This window comes from Anomaloglossus baeobatrachus, chromosome 5, assembly GCF_048569485.1.
Source record: "Anomaloglossus baeobatrachus isolate aAnoBae1 chromosome 5, aAnoBae1.hap1, whole genome shotgun sequence".
In the NCBI taxonomy this organism is placed as follows: Eukaryota; Metazoa; Chordata; class Amphibia; order Anura; family Aromobatidae; genus Anomaloglossus; species Anomaloglossus baeobatrachus.
In genome coordinates, this window is record NC_134357.1 from 139,101,436 (window position 1) to 139,120,002 (window position 18,567).

Consider the following 18,567-nt stretch of genomic DNA (forward strand, 5'->3'; position numbering starts at 1 on the left):
AATAACAATGTATTTCACAAACTTTACTTGCCTGTATTTCAGAAAGTGTACATCCGATCTCACAACTAAATGTATGTATAGAATCAGCATGATTGCGCCAGTATAGCACTGGCTTTAGTTTATATAGGAACATCCTGGTGGTTGGTCCTATTTAAGTCAAGATATACACTGAGATATGTATTCCCATAGTCTACCTACCCAACTGTATGTTCTTTCGTCATCTGTAAACTACAGAAACACTGTTTAGTATATGTAAGATTATTTCTTGTTCTCTTGCAGCTAAAAACTAGCTCCTCACTCAACGAACAGTGTCCCGGACATGTGTGCTTGATTCTGGAAATAACAAATAGCATAATCCAATGTTAGATTATATACTGTCAACTCCATGTCATTTAAAGGAAAATGAATCAATGTGTTTCTTTTGTCTGTTGTAGAACAGCTCTCAGATTATGGGGAGAAAATGAGCTGCAATTCCAAAGCAGTCAGTCAACAGGCACACTTGCATGCTCACACACACAATTTCGGTTGAAATATAATGTACATTCAGCTGTGTTTCCTGATCACTGTGGCATCTGATTACTATTTACTGCAGTCTTCCAAACTTGGTGGCATGGCCCATACAGGGCTGTGCTGCTCGGGGTCTACCAAATGTATCCTCCATCATCTGCCTCGCCTGTCTCTCCCTCTTCCTCTTCTGCCTCCTCTCCAGCATCTTCTGTTTCTTTTTCTTCTTCATCTTCCCAGCCAACTCCACTACCGAAATCTCCAGAGAAGCCAACAACGTCATCTGGTTACAAAGAGAAGACAACAGTTTGGTTTCATGGTTGAAATTAGTTGTTAGGCTCAAGTGAACCACTACCACCATTTTTCTTTTATCTACATAGCTTCAATGTTTTAGCATTCATTTCTTGAATGAGTAAATGCTGTGCACCAGCATGTAACCCTTGGACATTTACCATACATTGTTCCATCATTGAGTTAAAGGCTAGAGCTTGTTCACATTCAACATTTTTGCCTAGTTTGTTTTTCATGTATTTTTTTGCTGTGGCAGAAAAAAATGCAGCGTTTTACAATACATGCAAAGTGAGATTTCAACCATCAAAAACACACTAAAAAAATGTATAAAAATGCATATTTTAAAGGATTTTTCCTGACAACATTCTGTTTTTTGCTGTAGAAAAATCTACAGAAAATACTTAAAGAGAACCTGTCACCAGAGTTATGCATGTTAAAATAAAATGTTTAGCCATAATGGTACTGTTATACAGATTCAATAAATAACTTCAGTGAAGAAACCCACATCCTGGTTGTTATTTAAAGCACCACTCCAGCTTTTTTTATTGCACCATTGGAGTGGTGTTTTAAACCTACGGTAAGTCTCCTGACTCCTGTCTTATACTTACCTTCCGTTGTCTTCATCTTCTATCATCGCCGCTCCTGTCAGTCTCTGGCAATTTGTGACCTGCCGGCAGCTCCAATGTTTGCTGGAGCTCGCTAGAGCTCACAAATCAATACAACTGTATGAGAGCCTCGTTCTAGCTCTCGTACAGTTGTACTGAGAGCTTGTGATGTAGCTTCGGACTTTCGGCCAGTCTGAAGTTACAATCACAAGACTGGGGCGCCGAAAAAAACATGAAAACAATGGAGGGTAAGTATACCACAGTGGGCAGGGAGCTTAAATTTAAAGTGCCATTTCAGCACTTTTCAAGCTCTGCCTTAACTCTCTTGGACATGGAGTTCAGTAGATTTTAACAGGAGCCACTACAAACCTCTTCTCACAGGTGCTCAATAGGGTATAAGCCTGGAGACCTGCTTGGCTAGTCCAGCATTTTTAGCCTTAGTTTCTTTAGCAAGGAAGTGGTCATCATGGGGGTGTGTTTGGGATTGTTATCATGTTGGAATACGAAGGGTGAGGTTCATGTGTGGCGCCCTGGACAAGCCAGGACGTCACAGGAACTACACCAACACACCCCACACCCCGGTCAGGCACACCTAAGTCAAACAAAATCCTTGTTGCCTCCCTCCAGGGGCTGATGTTCACACCAGGGGGTGGGCCAGGCGGTTGGTCCCACCCACCGAGGAGTGCACAGTCCTGGAGGCAGGTAAAGGAAGGAGTTGAGTTTTAGAGTTTGAAGTGGAAGGAGTGAAGTGGTAGAGGAGCAGACAGAAAGTGGTCCGGGTGTGTGGCCCGGACGGAACAGCAAGGTTGGCAGACGGTGGTGACCGTCTGCAGGAGAGGCCTATTGGAGCTAGCCGTAAGGACCATGGACGGGCGGTGACCCGGCGGTACCGGACCGGTACGCAAAGAGAAGCCAGCACCATCCGGCAGGGGCTTACGGACCCCGACAAGGCTAGGAGTCGCCGTGTAATTTGTCAAATCCATTAGCGAAGGGAACCTCCTGGGTTTCCCAGCAGCCAAGTCCCGATAGAAGGCAACAGTCCAACCGTTATAGGGAAACACAGTCACCGCCAAGGCTAAAGTTCCCAGGGCCAGAGCCTGCAGGCAAAAGGGGCTCCTTCAGAACATATCCAAGCTGGGGAGAGGGTTACCGGTGGGAACCCATTGGAACTGTACACACTACACAGGTGCAGGGAAAGGCAGTCACCATCAACCTGCCGGGACTCGAAAACGCAGCCGTCTGTGGGACCCGTCCATCCAGCCGTTTGTTTTACCGGAGACTCTGTGTTCATCATTGGCTGAGTGAGTACCACCGTGCCGTGCGGCACAGCGCTGCCCCCGCGACCCTGCACCTCACCAGGCCCTGTAATCCGCCTGCCATCCATCCTTACCCCCTCACCGGGCCCCGGGACAACCAACCCCCCCTACCCACGGAGGGGAGAACTAACATCCAGGCTGCTCCCTGTCATCGCTCCCGGGATCCCCGTTCAGAGCAGCGGTGGTGTCACCAATCTCACCACAACCGTGGGTGGCGTCACGGACAATATCAAATCCCCACAATCAATTCCCCCTTTTCACTCACGGGCGAGGAACGCCACTCGAGTCCCCAGGATCCAGCCCACCGCTCGAGCCACCACCGAGCAGCAGCAGCAGCAGCAGTTGGACCCGAGCAGTGGGAGAGCGCAGCGTCCCCTCCTCCGCCCGCGACAACTTGGTGTCACGAACAGGATCTTACCGCCCTGCCGTCTTGAAAAATTCCCGCTCGAGCGTCTCCTCGAGCAGTGGAGGCGCGAAGGCCTAAACCCCGCCCCTGTAGAGGAGGAGCCGGAAAGAGACTAAGGGGGACGGAAACAAGATGTCTGCGCCTGACGAAGCCGCTGGAGGAGCGGCGGTCGCAGTCGCGGGGTACCCGTAGATGGGAATGGGTCCGCCCAGGTCCCGGCCGCGCTGGCGGGGGGCACCGCGGCCCCAGCTCTCGCTCAGGTGATGCCGTTCTCCTTGCCCTATGTGCCCGGAGCTGCCTGGCTGCCGCAGTACGATGGGAAACCTGATGCCTTGCAGGTTTTCCGGAAGAAGCTTAGTCCGCTACTGGAACTGTACCCCCTGACTGATAAGCAACCTGCAGCGCTAGTGCAGGGGCAGCTAACCGGCGTGGCTGAGCAAGAGGCAAAGACCTGGGCCGAGGGGGACCGGTCCTCTGTAGCCACCATCTTTAAGAAGCTGCAGACTGCCTTTGAGACCCGTACCGAGGCAGAGTTGCGGATGCAGTTCTATCAATGCCGGCAACGGCCCGCGGATAGCATTCGGGACAATGCTATGCGCCTGCAAACCGCACTCCGCACACTGAAGCGGGTGGACACCATCAACAGTGCGGACAGTAACAAAATGTTAAGTGAGCAGTTTGTGCAGGGGATGAGGTCCTCAGAGGACCGCAAACAACTTCGGCTGTGGGCCCTAGAGCACCCTGATGTGGACTTTGCCGTGTTAAAGGAACGGGCCATCAAAGCCCTGCAACCCCCCGCATCGGAAGCCCCTGAGCCAGCCCCATGGCTGGTTGAGACTGCTCCCGTCGTGGTGGCCCCTACCCCACCAGCACCTCCAGTACCTGCAGCCCCAAGCGGAACGATGGAAGAACTCGCTGCTCAGGTCCGCCGCATGGATGGGGACCTCGCTAAGATCCTCGCCGCACTCCAGCCTCCGACCAGATCCCAGGCCCCGGTGAAGATGCAGCTCGCCGACAGCCCTGAGGACGTCCCCTGGATGCAGCGGAGAAGGGCCACTGACTCACGGTATGGACCCCTGATCTGTTACAGGTGCAGCAAACCCGGCCACTACTCCCCAGGGTGTCCGTTAAACGAGCAACCCCTGGGGCCACAGGCCAATCCTCAGGAGAAGAACCCCATGGCCCCCCAGACTGGCGGGACCGGTACATCGGGGCCCGGCCCATCATCCCCGTGGCCGTGGACGGCATACCGGTGATGGCTCTCCTGGACACTGGATCACAGGTAACCACTGTTCCATACACACTGTATCAACGGTATTGGAGAAAAGACGAAGTGGCTCCCCCAGACGCCAGTATGACACTGATTGCTGCTGATGGACTCCCATTGACCCAAGTGGGGTACAAACAAGTGGCCATGACTATGGGACGAGCTGAACTGCAACACCAGGGTATGATTGTGATAATGAATGAAATCAGTGATCATAACCCGAAGGTAGTGCTAGGGACTAACGTGATGGAGCACTGTATGAGTGACGTGCTGACCCTACTGCAGCAGCTGGCCGCCACGGCGGCGGGGAGCCGACAGAGAGCTGTGCAGCGTGAGATCCGAGCCCTGATGTACCGCCAACATGTGAACTCGACAGGAGGAGAGATTGGTGGGGTGAGAGTGATGGATGTTGCCCATTTGATTATACCTCCCAGGAGCGAGATGATGATTTGGTGTAGGGCAGTGGTAGGGCCCTAGGGGCGTGACTACCCCGCCATGATAGAACCCATGCCCTCTGAACTCTGGCCCACAGTAATGGCCGCCCAAGGGGTGGTAGACGTAAAGAAGGGGAGAGTGCCCGTGAGGGTGCTGAACTGCGGGGAGGAAGAAGTCAGGCTTCCCCGGTACGCTACCCTTGCCAAGTTGCTCACTCTGGATCCCCACACCATCCGAGAGGCCGTTCCCCCAACCTCACCAACCACTGCCAGCACTCACCCATCCCAAGGGGAGTTAGACGAGTGGTGCCGACAGCTACACGTAGGCACTGACGATACCCCTACACATCACAAAGAAGGGGTATACCGGGTGGTACGGGAGTACGAGCGAGTTTTTAGCAAACATCCCCTAGACTTTGGGCAGATTAAAGGGGTACAACACTATATCCCCACCGGTGAGCACCCCCCCTATCAAAGAGAGGTACAGGCCTATTCCCCCTGCACACTGCCAATGTGCCAAGGACATGTTGAGGAACATGAAGGAGGCAGGGGTTATTAGGGACAGCTGTAGTCCCTGGGCCGCCCCATTGGTACTGGTTAAGAAGAAGGATGGCACCGGATGTGTGTGGATTATCGAAAAATTAACCAGATAATGCATAAGGACGCTTACCCTCTGCCCCGCATTGAGGAGTCCCTGGCTGCGCTGAGAACCGCTAACTACTTTTCCACCCTTGACCTCACCAGTGGGTACTGGCAGGTGGCTATGGCGCCAGAAGACCGAGAAAAGACAGCATTTGCCACCCCTATGGGACTCTGCGAGTTTAATATCATGCCGTTCGGGCTGTGCAATGCCCCTGGAACCTTCCAACGGCTGATGGAATGCTGTCTGGGGCACCTAAATTTCGAGACCGTCTTGCTGTACCTGGATGATGTGATTGTGTACTCCCAGACATATGAAGCCCACCTGGAGCACCTAGCCGAGGTGTTCGCGTCCCTTGCTAAATATGGGATGAAGTTGAAGCCCTCAAAGTGTCATCTGCTGAAACCCAGAGTGCAGTACCTAGGGCATGTGGTTGGTGCAGAAGGTGTCGCCCCTGACCCCGAGAAAATCACCACCATCCAGGACTGGCCGAGGCCGACCATGGTGAGGGAAGTGAGGCAGTTCCTGGGCCTGGTCGGGTATTACCGTCGCTTCATCAAGGGGTACACGAAGATGGCTGCCCCCATGCAAGACCTCCTCGTGGGACAGACCAAAGGTGGTAGACCCCTAGGAGCCCCACTGGTGTGGGAAGAAAGGCATGAGGAATCCTTCCGCCAGCTGAGAGCGGCCCTGACCGGAGAAGAAATCCTAGCGTATCCTGATTACAGCCACCCCTTCATCCTCTACACCGATGCCAGCAATGTAGGCTTGGGGGCAGTCCTATCCCAGGTCCAAGACGGAAAGGAAACAGTGATTGCTTATGCTAGCCGAAAGCTCTGACCGACTGAGAGAAACCCTGAGAACTACAGCTCTTTCAAACTTGAGCTCCTGGCACTGGTGTGGGCTATCACCGAGCGGTTCCGCCATTACCTGGCAGCAGCTAAGTTCACCGCTTTCACGGATAATAACCCACTGACCCACCTGGACACAGCCAAGCTGGGCGCGTTGGAGCAGCGGTGGGTGGCCAGGCTAGCCAACTACGATTTCACCATCAAGTACAGGGCCGGCCATGCCAACGTTAATGCCGATGCACTCTCTCGGATGCCCCACCTGTCGGAAGAAGGACCCGAGGATGACGACCTCGAAGAGATTGAGTTGCCCGCATTTCATCGGCCGCCAACTGAGAAGGTGCATGTCAATCAACAACGGGTAAACATGGACCCGCTGCCCAGCCAGGAGTGGCAAGAAGCTCAGGACCAGGCACCCGCTGTCCGCCTAGTCAAGATCCTAGTGGAACAAGGCGCTGCTGGGATAGACCTTGCCGCCCCAGCCGAAGCCCAACGCCTGTGGCAAGAACGGACCCGGCTGTATCTACACCAGAGGAAGTTGTACCGTGAGCTGATTAACCCAAAGACCCATGAGAAGATCCGCCAGTTGGTGATTCCCCAAGCTAACGTGCCCACCGTCCTGCAAGCATACCATGATGGTGCTGGACACTTAGGATGGAAGAAACTAGAGATGCTGTTGAGAGAGCGGTTCTATTGGAGTGGAATGCGGGAATCTGTAGAGGCCTGGTGCCGAGAATGTGGCCCTTGCACGCTGAGAAGGAAGGATGAGGCTAGCCAGAAGGTGCCCCTATACCCGATCGTTACACATCAACCGCTGGAGCTGGTTGCCCTGGAAAGCTCACCCCCAGCCGAAGTGGCTATGCTCTAACCATTGTAGACCACTATTTAAGGTTCATGGTGGTTGTCCCAGTCAAAGACCTAACTGGCCGTACCGCCGCTAGAGCGTTCCAGGCTTATTTCTGCCGACCACATGGATACCCTGAGAAGGTGCTTACTGACCAAGGCCCGGCCTTTGAAGCGGAGGTATTACAAGAATTTTCCCAGTTGTACGGCTGCAAGAAAATCCGGACCACACCTTACCATGCCCAAACCAACGGCATGTGTGAAAAGATGAACCACCTGGTCCTGGGCCTCCTTAAGACGTTGCCGCTAGAAGAGCAGAACCTGTGGCCGGAGAAGCTACCTGACCTGGTCGATATGTACAACAATATCCCTTCCAGCTCAACGAAATGCACCCCAGCATACCTGATGAGGGCTCGCCCCGGCCGACTACCGGTGGATCTGGACATGGGATTGGAAGCCCCGGAAGCACTCCCTTCGACAGCTGAATGGGACACTCGGCGGAGGGTGCAGTACCGACAAGTCCAGGAGTATGTTGAAAAGAACTTGAGTCGGAGTCGGGAACAACAGGAGCAGCGCTTCAACCAGAAGGCGTCTGCTGGTCCCTTCTAGCCTGGAGATGTAGTGCTGAAGCGAAAAAGGAGGACCCACAAGCTGGATGATCAATGGGAGCAAAGCCCGTATGTCATACAGCCCACAGGATGGGAGAATGGGAATGCCTACCAGATCAGTCGTGACCAGGGGGGAACTTTGGCCACGGTTTCCCGTGACCATCTAAAGAGGTGCCCACCAGCATTGAGGGTAGCGGCTGAAGCTCCGGTTCCCAGACCGGTGGAGAAGGCAAAAGAGGTAATCCACACCAGGATGGGTGATTTCCCAGAAGACTGGCCTACACAGAACGGCGCGGTGATTCTTCCAGTGATACTGTTCCCACAACCCGTGGATGAGGAAGTGATGGAAGTAGTCAACCATGAGCCAGTGCCCAGGGATGAACCTGTACCCAGCTCCCCTATGCCTCCGCCTGCCCCACACGATAGCAGGGAAGAGGAACTGATGGTTCCCTCTGCCCCACTGCCTGTCACCACTGACACCGGACCCCGGAGGTCCACTCGTCCCAACCTAGATAGACCCCCACTTAGGTACAGGGAAACTACTCTTTAAAGGGGGGACTTTGTGTGTTGAAAGTACCATTTTGAAAGTTTTAAAGAATGATAAGAGAAGAATTAACCGAGATGTCACCTGATTGGCCAACCCTGATTTTAACCGGTCGTTGCCGGCAACTGTTGTCCCCGTGGGGACTGTTTGCAAGTTATGTGTAGAAACTGCTACGGACAAGCCCGAGAACTGGCAGGGCAACCACGAACTTGTGGTGTGTAAATAGATATGTTTTTATGGCTTTACCGTTACCGCCTCCGGAGAGGCTGATTAGGAGGATGGGCCTGGAGGAAAGAGATGGCCCAGGCCCGCCACTACCGCAACCAGTGGCGATCCTCCGGGGGTTTCAGGGGTTCCCCATGGACGTGGGTCCCCTGAAAAGGACAGAACCCGCTCGAGTAACTTGTGCTGGACTGGGGTCAAGGTGTGTTGCCCATTTGCTTAGGGGCAGCATCAGGGCCAGGTTGCTTGGGTGGAAGAGAGCGGAAGCCGTTACCGTTAGCAACGTTTAAGAAATGTGCCTCCCGATGTGGGAAGAGTTAATATACTTGTATTATGTGTTTTACCGTTTATCTCTTTTCAGTTGTGAAAATAAAACCGGTGATGGACGGGCAGCCCGCGGACGGTCTGCATTTTACTAAGGGGGAATGTGGCGCCCTGGACAAGCCAGGACGTCACAGGAACTACACCAACACACCCCACACCCCGGTCAGGCACACCTAAGTCAAACAAAATCCTTGTTGCCTCCCTCCAGGGGCTGATGTTCACACCAGGGGGTGGGCCAGCCAGTTGGTCCCACCCACCGAGGAGTGCACAGTCCTGGAGGCGGGAAAAGGAAGGAGTTGAGATTTAGAGTTTGAAGTGGAAGGAGTGAAGTGGTAGAGGAGCAGACAGAAAGTGGTTCGGGTGTGTGGGCCGGACGGAACAGCAAGGTTGGCAGACGGTGGTGACCGTCTGCAGGAGAGGCCTATTGGAGCTAGTCGTAAGGACCATGGACGGGCGGTGACCCGGCGGTACCGGACCGGTACGCAAAGAGAAGCCAGCACCATCCGGCAGGGGCTTACGGACCCCGACAAGGCTAGGAGTCGCCGTGTAATTTGTCAAATCCGTTAGCGAAGGGAACCTCCTGGGTTTCCCAGCAGCCAAGTCCCGATAGAAGGCAACAGTCCAACCGTTATAGGGAAACACAGTCACCGCCAAGGCTAAAGTTCCCAGGGCCAGAGCCTGCGGGCAAAAGGGGCTCCTTCAGCACATATCCAAGCTGGGGAGCGGGTTACCGGTGGGAACCCATTGGAACCATACACACTACACAGGTGCAGGGAAAGGCAGTCACCATCAACCTGCCGGGAGGAGAAACACCGCAGCCGTCTGTGGGACCCGTCCATCCAGCCGTTTGTTTTACCGGAGACTCTGTGTTCATAATTGGCGGAGTGAGTACCACCGTGCCGTGCAGCACAGTGCTGCCCCTGCGACCCTGCACCTCACCAGGCCCTGTAACCCGCCTGCCATCCATCCTTACCCCCTCACCGGGCCCCGGGACAACCAATCCCCCCTACCCACGGAGGGGAGAACTAACATCCAGGCTGCTCCCTGTCATCGCTCCCGGGATCCCCGTCCAGAGCAGCGGTGGTGTCACCAATCTCACCACAACCGTGGGTGGCGTCACGGACAATATCAAATCCCCACAATCAATTCCCCCTTTTCACTCATGGGCGAGGAACGCCGCTCGAGTCCCCGGGATCCGGCCCACCGCTCGAGCCACCACTGAGCAGCAGCAGCCGGACCCGAGCAGTGGGAGAGTGCAGCGTCCCCTCCTCCGCCCGCGACACATGCTCTGCTTCAGTATGTCACAGTACATATTGGCATTCATGGTTCCCTCAATGAACTGTAGCTCCACACAGCCGGCAGCACTCATGCAGCCCCAAACATGACACTCCAACCACCATGCTTGACTGTAAGACACACTTGTCTTTGTACGCCTCACCTGGTTGCCCCCACAATGCTTGACACCATCTAAAACAAATAAGATTATCTTGGTCTCATCAGACCACAGGACATGGTTCCAATAATCCATGTCCTTAACCGGGCTTTACGCGCTACGACATCGCTAATGCGAAGTCGTTGGAGTCACGGAATTTGTGACGCACATCCGGCCGCCTTAGCGATGCCGTTGCGTGTGACACCTATGAGCGATTTTGCATCGTCGCAAAAACGTGCAAAATCGCTCATCGGTGACATGGGGGTCCATTCTCGAATATCGTTGGAGCTGCAGGTACGAAGTAGTTCGTCGGTCCTGCGCCAGCACACATCGCTCTATGTGACGCCGCAGAAACGAGAAACCACTCCTTACCTGCCGCCGGCCCCAATGCGGAAGGAAGGAGGTGGGCGGGATGTTACGTCCCGCTCATCTCTGCCCCTCCGCTTCTATTGGGCGGCCGCTCAGTGACGTCGCTGTGACGTCGCACGGACCGCCCCCTTAGAAAGGAGGCGGTTTGCCGGTCACAGCAACGTCGCAGGGAAGGTAAGTATGTGTGACGGGTCCGGCTGAAGCTGTGCGACACGGGCAGCAATTTGCCCATGTTGCACAACCGATGGGGGCGGGAACGCACGTTAGCGATATCGGTACCGATATTGCAGCGTGTAAAGCGGCCTTAAGTCTGCTTGTCTTAAGCAAACTGTTGCGGGGTTTCTTATGCATCATAATTGGAAGAGGCTTACTTCAGGGAGGATGGACATGCAGTCCAATTTGTTGCAGTATGTGGCGTATGGTCTGAGCACTGACAGGTTGACTCCCTCCTCCCGACCCTTTTAACCTATGCAGCAATGCTGGCAGAATTCATATCTATTTTGAAAAGACAAGCTCTGGATAGGATGCTGAGCACGTGCACTAAGTTTCTTTGGTTGATCATGGCGAGGCCTGTTCTGAGTGGAAACTGTCTTGTTAAACTGCTGAATGGCCTTGGCCACCATGCTGCAGCTCAGTTTCAGGGTGTTGGCAATCTTTTTATAACCTAGGCCATCTTTATGTAGAGCAACATTTCTTTTTTTCAGATCCCCGGAGAATTCTTTGCCATGAGGTGCTATGTTGAACTTTCAGTGATCAGTATGAGAGAGTGTGTGAGCAATAACGCTAAATATAACACACCTGCTCCCTATTCACACATGAGACCTTGCAATACTAATGAGTCATAAGACATCGGGGAGGGAAAATGGTTAATTTGGCACAATATAGCCATTTTCAATTAGGGGTGTATTCACTTTTGTTGCTAGCGGCGTGTCTTGCCTATAGTCAAGCATGGTGGTAAGGCTGGACTCACACTAGCAAAAAGGGGGGGAGACAGCACTGCCTATGGATGGCATGCAACAATAAAAAGTGTAATGTTCACAAATTCATTCCTACTGTAACAATTCAATGAGATTTTTAGCAAATGATTGATCAATGATTTGAGCCCCCCTGTCACGTCATGGCAAATCTCTATAGGGGGTCCCTACTCTATATTATAAATTACTATTGTACCATACGGTCTCATATAATGAGCAGGACCATATTAAAACAACACATACCTGAGACATGTCTGAACCGCTCCCATGCTGCAAGGAATGACACTGCAAATACAGGCAGCCCAGGTGCCAGCATATGTAGCGAAGCCACACACACCAGCACAATATTAGAACTGGCCCTCACAGTGTCAGACCAGCAAACATGGATGAGGACAGAACAGGCTCAGGAAGATGATGCTTAAATAATGATGCCTGTGGAACAGGAGGCGGTGGCTGTGTGTGAACAGGCACTAATATGAATTTTGATCGCAACACAAGGAATTTGCAAACCACGCTGGGCATGTATGGCAAAGTGAGGGTCAACCACCGACCATTTAAACGCAAAAAGGGGGGGAGCCAGCACTGCCTATGGATGGCATGCAACAATAACATCTGAGTGCAGTCCGATGTTTCTCTCGCACCCATTCACTTGAATAGGTACGAGTGATATGGCTCTTGAAGAAAATCGCAGCATGTTGCAACTTTTCTCGCATCCAAAATCTGGATGCGAGAAAAGCTGACCAACTGCTCTCCCTCATTGACTAACATTGGTCAGAGTGCAATACGAGATTTTCTCTCATTGCACTCGTCCGTTTTTCACGCTCGTGTGAGCGTGCCCTTAGAGTGACATTTTTTGGGGCTGCATGAGTGCTGCCGGATGTCGGTTTAGACATTAATGGCTGTGTGTTGAGTTATTTAGAATTTACACTGCTGTACAAGCTGTACACTGACTACTTTACATTGTGTCAGTGTCATATCTTCAGTGTTGAAAAGATATAATCAGATATTCACAAAAATGCGAGGGGTGTACTCACTTTTGTGAGATACTGTATATATATATATATATATTGCATACATGTGCACAACACACACATACTGAGCAATAAATGCTTATTGCATACACATATAAACACATATACCTAAAGACTTTTTGTACATATATTCAGGAAAAATAACGAAGGCCTTAACTTATGAAGACCGGTGATGTTCATGCCCAGTTTTGACAAGATAATACAGTTTATTGGGGTAAATTGATCTTAAAGAGGGGCTTGCTTCTTAATAAATCAGGAGCGTCTGACAATTGATGTGTGCCTCTCCACAAATCTTACTCCTGTCAAAGACTGGATTAAGGTATCTATGTAAGGAATGTCGGAGTTCTCATTGAATTATATGAGTTGCAGTATCACTCCTTTGTTACAGTCCACCCAATTTGGCCTAGATCGGCAAAACTGTTGTGAAAAATATTGTATTTTTGCACACGTCTGCATTACACAACAATTTTGCAACGATTTATACCAGAACTCTTGCATGATGGCTTCAATTAATTGGTACTTTAGACTGAAAAACAGCGCTGGAGCACAAACCTCACCAGAACACATACACACAACAGAATAATTTAAAAATGACATTTATTTTTCATGACTTTCAACTTTCATTGTTTGTGGCCACACAGATATTCAGTAAAATGGTACTTCACCGCCTGGCTATAAGCACTGAAAGTAGTTAGTAAGCCACAGAGATATAAACATTGTTGTGGCTTTGAGCTTACCTAAAGCCCACTTTACACGCTTCAATATATCTCACAATCCGTCATTGGGGTCAAGTTGTAAGTGACGCACATCCGGCATCGTTTGTGAGGTATCTGCGTGTGACAGCTACGTGCGATCAGGATTGAACGCAAAACCGTTGATCGCAAACACATCGTATCTTTGTCTAGAATTGAGCGTTTTGTTGCACGAACCTAGTCAATTGTAACGTGGGAGATCCCTCATACGATTTTGGTGTCTGAGGCTATGTGCGCAGGTGTGCGCTCTGTACCGCAGCTTAAAAAAGTCTGCTTCAGAGCGCAGCTGAAAAGCTGCGTTCTGAAGCGCCTCACAATGTCTGTCATTCACTAATCTCTGTCAGTCGGTCACTATCTCTGTCCCTCACTCTCTGTCCATGTCAGTCTATCCCCCTCTCTCATATACTCACCGATCCCCGATGCTGCACGGCGTTCACACTGCTCCGGCGGCTTTTACTGTTTTGAAAAAGCCGGCCGCCCATTAAACAATCTCGTATTCCCTGCTTTCCCCGCCCACCGGCGCCTATGATTGGTTACAGTGAGACACGCCCCCACGCTGAGTGACAGGTATCACACTGCACCCAATCACAGCAGCCGGTGGGCGTGTCTATACTGTGTAGTGAAATAAATAATTAAATAATTTAAAAAAACGGCGTGCGGTCCCCCCAATTTTAAAACCAGCCAGATAAAGCCATACAGCTGAAGGCTGGTATTCTCAGGATGGGGAGCTCCATGTTATGGGGAGCCCCCCAGCCTAACAATATCAGCCAGCAGCCGCCCAGAATTGCCGCATACATTAGATGCGACAGTTTTGGGACTGTATCCGGCTCTTCCCGATTTGCCCTGGTGCGTTGGCAAATCGGGGTAATAAGGAGTTATTGGCAGCCCATAGCTGCCAATAAGTCCTAGATTAATCATGTCAGGCGTCTCCCCGAGATACCTTCCATGATTAATCTGTAAATTACAGTAAATAAACACACACACCCGAAAAAATCATTTATTAGAAATAAAAAACACAAACATATACCCTGGTTAACCACTTTAATCAGCCCCAAAAAGCCCTCCATGTCCGGCGTAATCCAGGATGCTCCAGCGTCGCTTCCAGCGCTGCTGCATGTAGGTGACCGGAGCTGCAGCAGACATAGCCGCTCCGGTCACCTCCACGCAGCTAATGAAGACAGCCATGCGATCAGCTGAGCTGTCACTGAGGATACCCGCTGTCACTGGATGCAGCGGTAGCCGCGGGCAACCTCAGTGACAGCTCAGCTGATCGCGCTACTCACCTCAGTTGCTGCGTGGAGGTGAGAGGAGCGGCGGTGAGTAGCGCGATCAGCTGAGCTGTCACTGAGGTTACCCGCTGCCACCGCTGCATCCAGTGACAGCGGGTAACCTCAGTGAAAGCTTAGCTGATCGCGCGGCACTCTTCAGTTGCTGTGTGGAGGTGACCGGAGCGGCGGTGTATTCTGCAGCTCCGGTCACCTCCATGCAGCAGCGCTGGAAGCGACGCAGGAGCATCCTGGATTACGCCGGACATGGAGGGCTTTTTGGGGCTGATTAAAGTGGTTAACCAGGGTATATGTTTGTGTTTTTTATTTCTAATAAAGGATTTTTTTCGGGTGTGTGTGTTTATTTACTGTAATTTACAGATTAATCATGGAAGCTGTCTCATAGACGCCTGACATGATTAATCTAGGACTTATTGGCAGCTATGGGCTGCCAATAACTCCTTATTACCCCGATTTGCCAACGCACCAGGACAAATCGGGAAGAGCCGGGTACAGTCCCAGAACTGTCGCATCTAATGTATGCGGCAATTCTGGGCGGCTGCTGGCTGATATTGTTAGGCTGGGGGGCTCCCCATAACGTGGAGCTCCCCATCCTGAGAATACCAGCCTTCAGCCGTATGGCTTTATCTGGCTGGTTTTAAAATTGGGGGGGACCGCACGCCGTTTTTTTAAATTATTTAATTATTTATTTCACTACACAGTATAGACACGCCCACCGGCTGCTGTGATTGGGTGCAGTGTGACACCTGTCACTCAGCATTGGGGCGTGTCTCACTGTAACCAATCATAGGCGCCGGTGGGTGGGGAAAGCAGGGAATACGAGATTGTTTAATGGGCGGCCGGCTTTTTCAAAACAGTAAAAGCCACCGGAGCAGTGTGAACGCCGTGCAGTGCCGGGGATCGGGGATCGGTGAGTATGAGAGAGGGCTGCTAACTTCAGTCACTTAGGAGTTTAGTGGTCACTGGTGAGCCCTTCACAGGTGACCGCTAATCAGGGCGCGACACAGACAGAGCCGCAGCATGACCATGAAGTCGGGTGAAGTTCACCCGAGTTCATTCTGACAGTGCGGCTCTGTCTGTGTCTGCTGTCATCTGCCATTCAGCTCTGCTACATGGCTGTCTGTGTCTGCTGTCAGCGGCCATGTAGCAGAGCTGAATGGCAGATGACATAGTAAAAACGTATCCCTACACATTACACACGCTTGGCAAGTCAATAAATAAAAAAAAAAAAAAAAAAGGTCCCCAATGCATACGTCACAGAACACATGATCTAAAGGATCGCACACAAAATTGATCAATTTAACATAGACTACTAACGCTCGTGTGACAGCAAATGAACGACCTACGTGTGATCTCATAAGATCCCGTATGCAACCTGGGCGTGTCACATCGCAAATGCGATTGTACAACTAATTGCAACGTGTAAAGCAGGCTTTACTGAATTTAACTATAAACTACAGGAGGTGTGACATTTTTTAACTTAGTAACAAACCTTTGTCACTGGGTCAAATATATGTGTAGAACATTGTATCTGTCTTTTTCTAGATGCCTCCGGAATAGTGGAGACTGTGCTATTAAACAAAAAAAAGTATTTTAACATATAAAACGACAAATGGAGACTACAATGATCTTTATTGGTCTCAGAAGGGTGAATTGGACCCTTTGCATACACTAAGGGGTACTTTACATGCTGCGACATTGCTAGCATCGGCTAGTGATGCCGAGCGCGATAGTACCCGCCCCCGTCGCACATGCGATATGTGGTAATTGCTGCTGTAGCGAACATTATCACTACGGCAGCTTCACACGCACATACCTGCTCGGCGACGTCGCTGTGACTGCCGAACTATCCCTCCTTCAAGGGGGAGGTGCGTTCGGTGTCACAGTGACGTCACCGCGACGTCACTAATCTGCCGGCCAATAGAAGCGGAGGGGCGGAGATGAGCGGGACATAACATCTCGCCCACCTTCTTCCTTCCGCATTGTCGGGACGCAGGTAAGAAGATGTTTGTCGCTCCTGCGGGTTTACACACAGCGATGTGTGGAGCTGCAGGAACGACAAACAACATCGTACCTGCGGTCGACCCAACATTATGGAAATGTACGACGCTACACAGATCACCGATTTTCGACGCTTTTGCGATCGTTTATCGGCGCTCCTAGGATTTACACGTTGCGATGTCGCTACCGGCGCCGGATCTGCGTCCCTAACGACGTGACCCCGACTATATTTCGGAAGCGATGTCGCAACGTACAAGCTCTTACAGCACATACGGCACATACAGATTACTGAAAAATGAACTTACCAGGAATTTTTTTTCATCTTCTTATGTAAAGTTTGAGAAAGTTGTTCTGGTCCGCAACTGAACTCTCCCAAATGGAAGGCAACAATTTATGCTCACATAAAAATATATATCTTATAGGTGTCGCGGGCGGGGAGGGAGCCGTCGCTGCTGCGCTCTCGCTGGCACTCGGGTCCGGCGCTGCTGCTGATGCTGCTCGGTGGCTCGAGCGATGGGCCGGATCCGGGGACTCGAGCGGCGCTCCTCGCCCGTGAGTGAAAGGGGTGGTTTGGTTTGGGGATTTGGTCCGTGACGCCACCCACGGGTTGTGGTGAGGTTGGACACCACCGTTGCTGTGGACGGGGATCCCGGGAGCAATGGCAGGGAGCAGCTGGGATGTTGTTTCCCCCTCCGTGGGTAGGGGTTGGTGGTCCCGGGGCCCGGTGAGGTGACGGGGAGGCAGGGTTGGCAAGGTGCAGGGGGCGCTTGGACTGAGCAGCGCGGTGCCGGATGGCACGGTAGTACTCACTCAGCCACAAATGGATGCAAGTCTCTGGTAAAACAAATGGCTGGATGGACGGGTCCCCGGCTGCTGTGGTTTCTCCCAGACGGTTGGTGGTGGCTGCCTTTCCCTGCACCTTTTGTGTATCTTCGGTCCCGATGGCTTCCCACCGGTAACCCGCGTCTCGTTTGGAACAGTCAGCCCAGAGTAAGTGCGCATAGGGGAAACTGGACAGAAAAGATTCACTCGTTGCAGAGTGACAGCAGAGAACAGGCGAAGTTCTGGAAGAAATAGGATGAAGAAGAGATACCACCCAATGCTAGGTGGAGCTATGACACAGGATGCCAAGAGGTGGGTAATACGGGGCTATTTTTGTAGTGGAAGTCAGAGAGGAAGGAGAGTTGGATGGAGCAGGGATTTCTGATGGCAAATAAAGGCCTATGGTACCATGTGCCAGCCAGAGTAGGAGCAAGATGAAGAAAGTGACAAAGGCCAATGGCCCTCATGACTGAGGAGGTAAGGCCATGTGGCCTGGCAGAGAACACCTGAAGTCCCCAAGCTCAGAGGCTCATGTGAAGGACAGCAAAAGCAAGACAGCCTTGAGTCTCCATGGAAATTCAGAAGAAGTGAAGATCACCAAACTGCCGGTGGTAGCAGCAAACCTAACTGTGGGGTATGTGGCCCAGAATGTCCACTCTTCTGTATGTATATGGAGAGCAGGGGCTGAATAAACCTGTGTCTGAGCATAGCCAGCTGAAAGAGTAAAGAGAATGGAGTTGGATACCTGACGGCCCTCTTTGCGCCTGTTGCACCCCTTGACCAGGACAGTTCTGAAGTCTTTGGAAGGTTGCAGGCCTAAGACCCAAATATCCGGAAGTCCCTGCTGTTGGAAGCAGAAGACTGAAGTTGTTTTGTCCCTTCCTTTTGTTTTCACCCGTTGTGCACTCTCCTGCTGGATTGAGGGACTTTGTAGTAGCGAGTAGGCAGCACGTTCCACACTATGGACTTTGCCAAATTCAGGAAAGGAATTTTCCTCAAAAATAGACTGTGTCCTAGTTCTCAGGACTAAATAGATTGTGTCCTAGTT

General features: G+C 51.6%; 1 protein-coding gene across 2 annotated transcripts in view; it reads right to left on the reverse strand.

Moving 5' to 3' along the window:
- Positions 1 to 217: 217 nt before the first annotated feature.
- The window catches only part of SPOCK2 (SPARC (osteonectin), cwcv and kazal like domains proteoglycan 2), a 259,238-nt gene continuing 240,888 nt past the window's right edge, over positions 218 to 18,567 (reverse strand). For both annotated transcript variants that reach the window (XM_075348930.1, XM_075348931.1), the window contains exon 10: positions 218 to 787. In XM_075348930.1, coding sequence (XP_075205045.1) covers positions 642 to 787 — 146 coding nt within the window. In that variant the 3' untranslated portion in view covers positions 218 to 641. The remainder of the gene's footprint in view (positions 788 to 18,567) is intronic.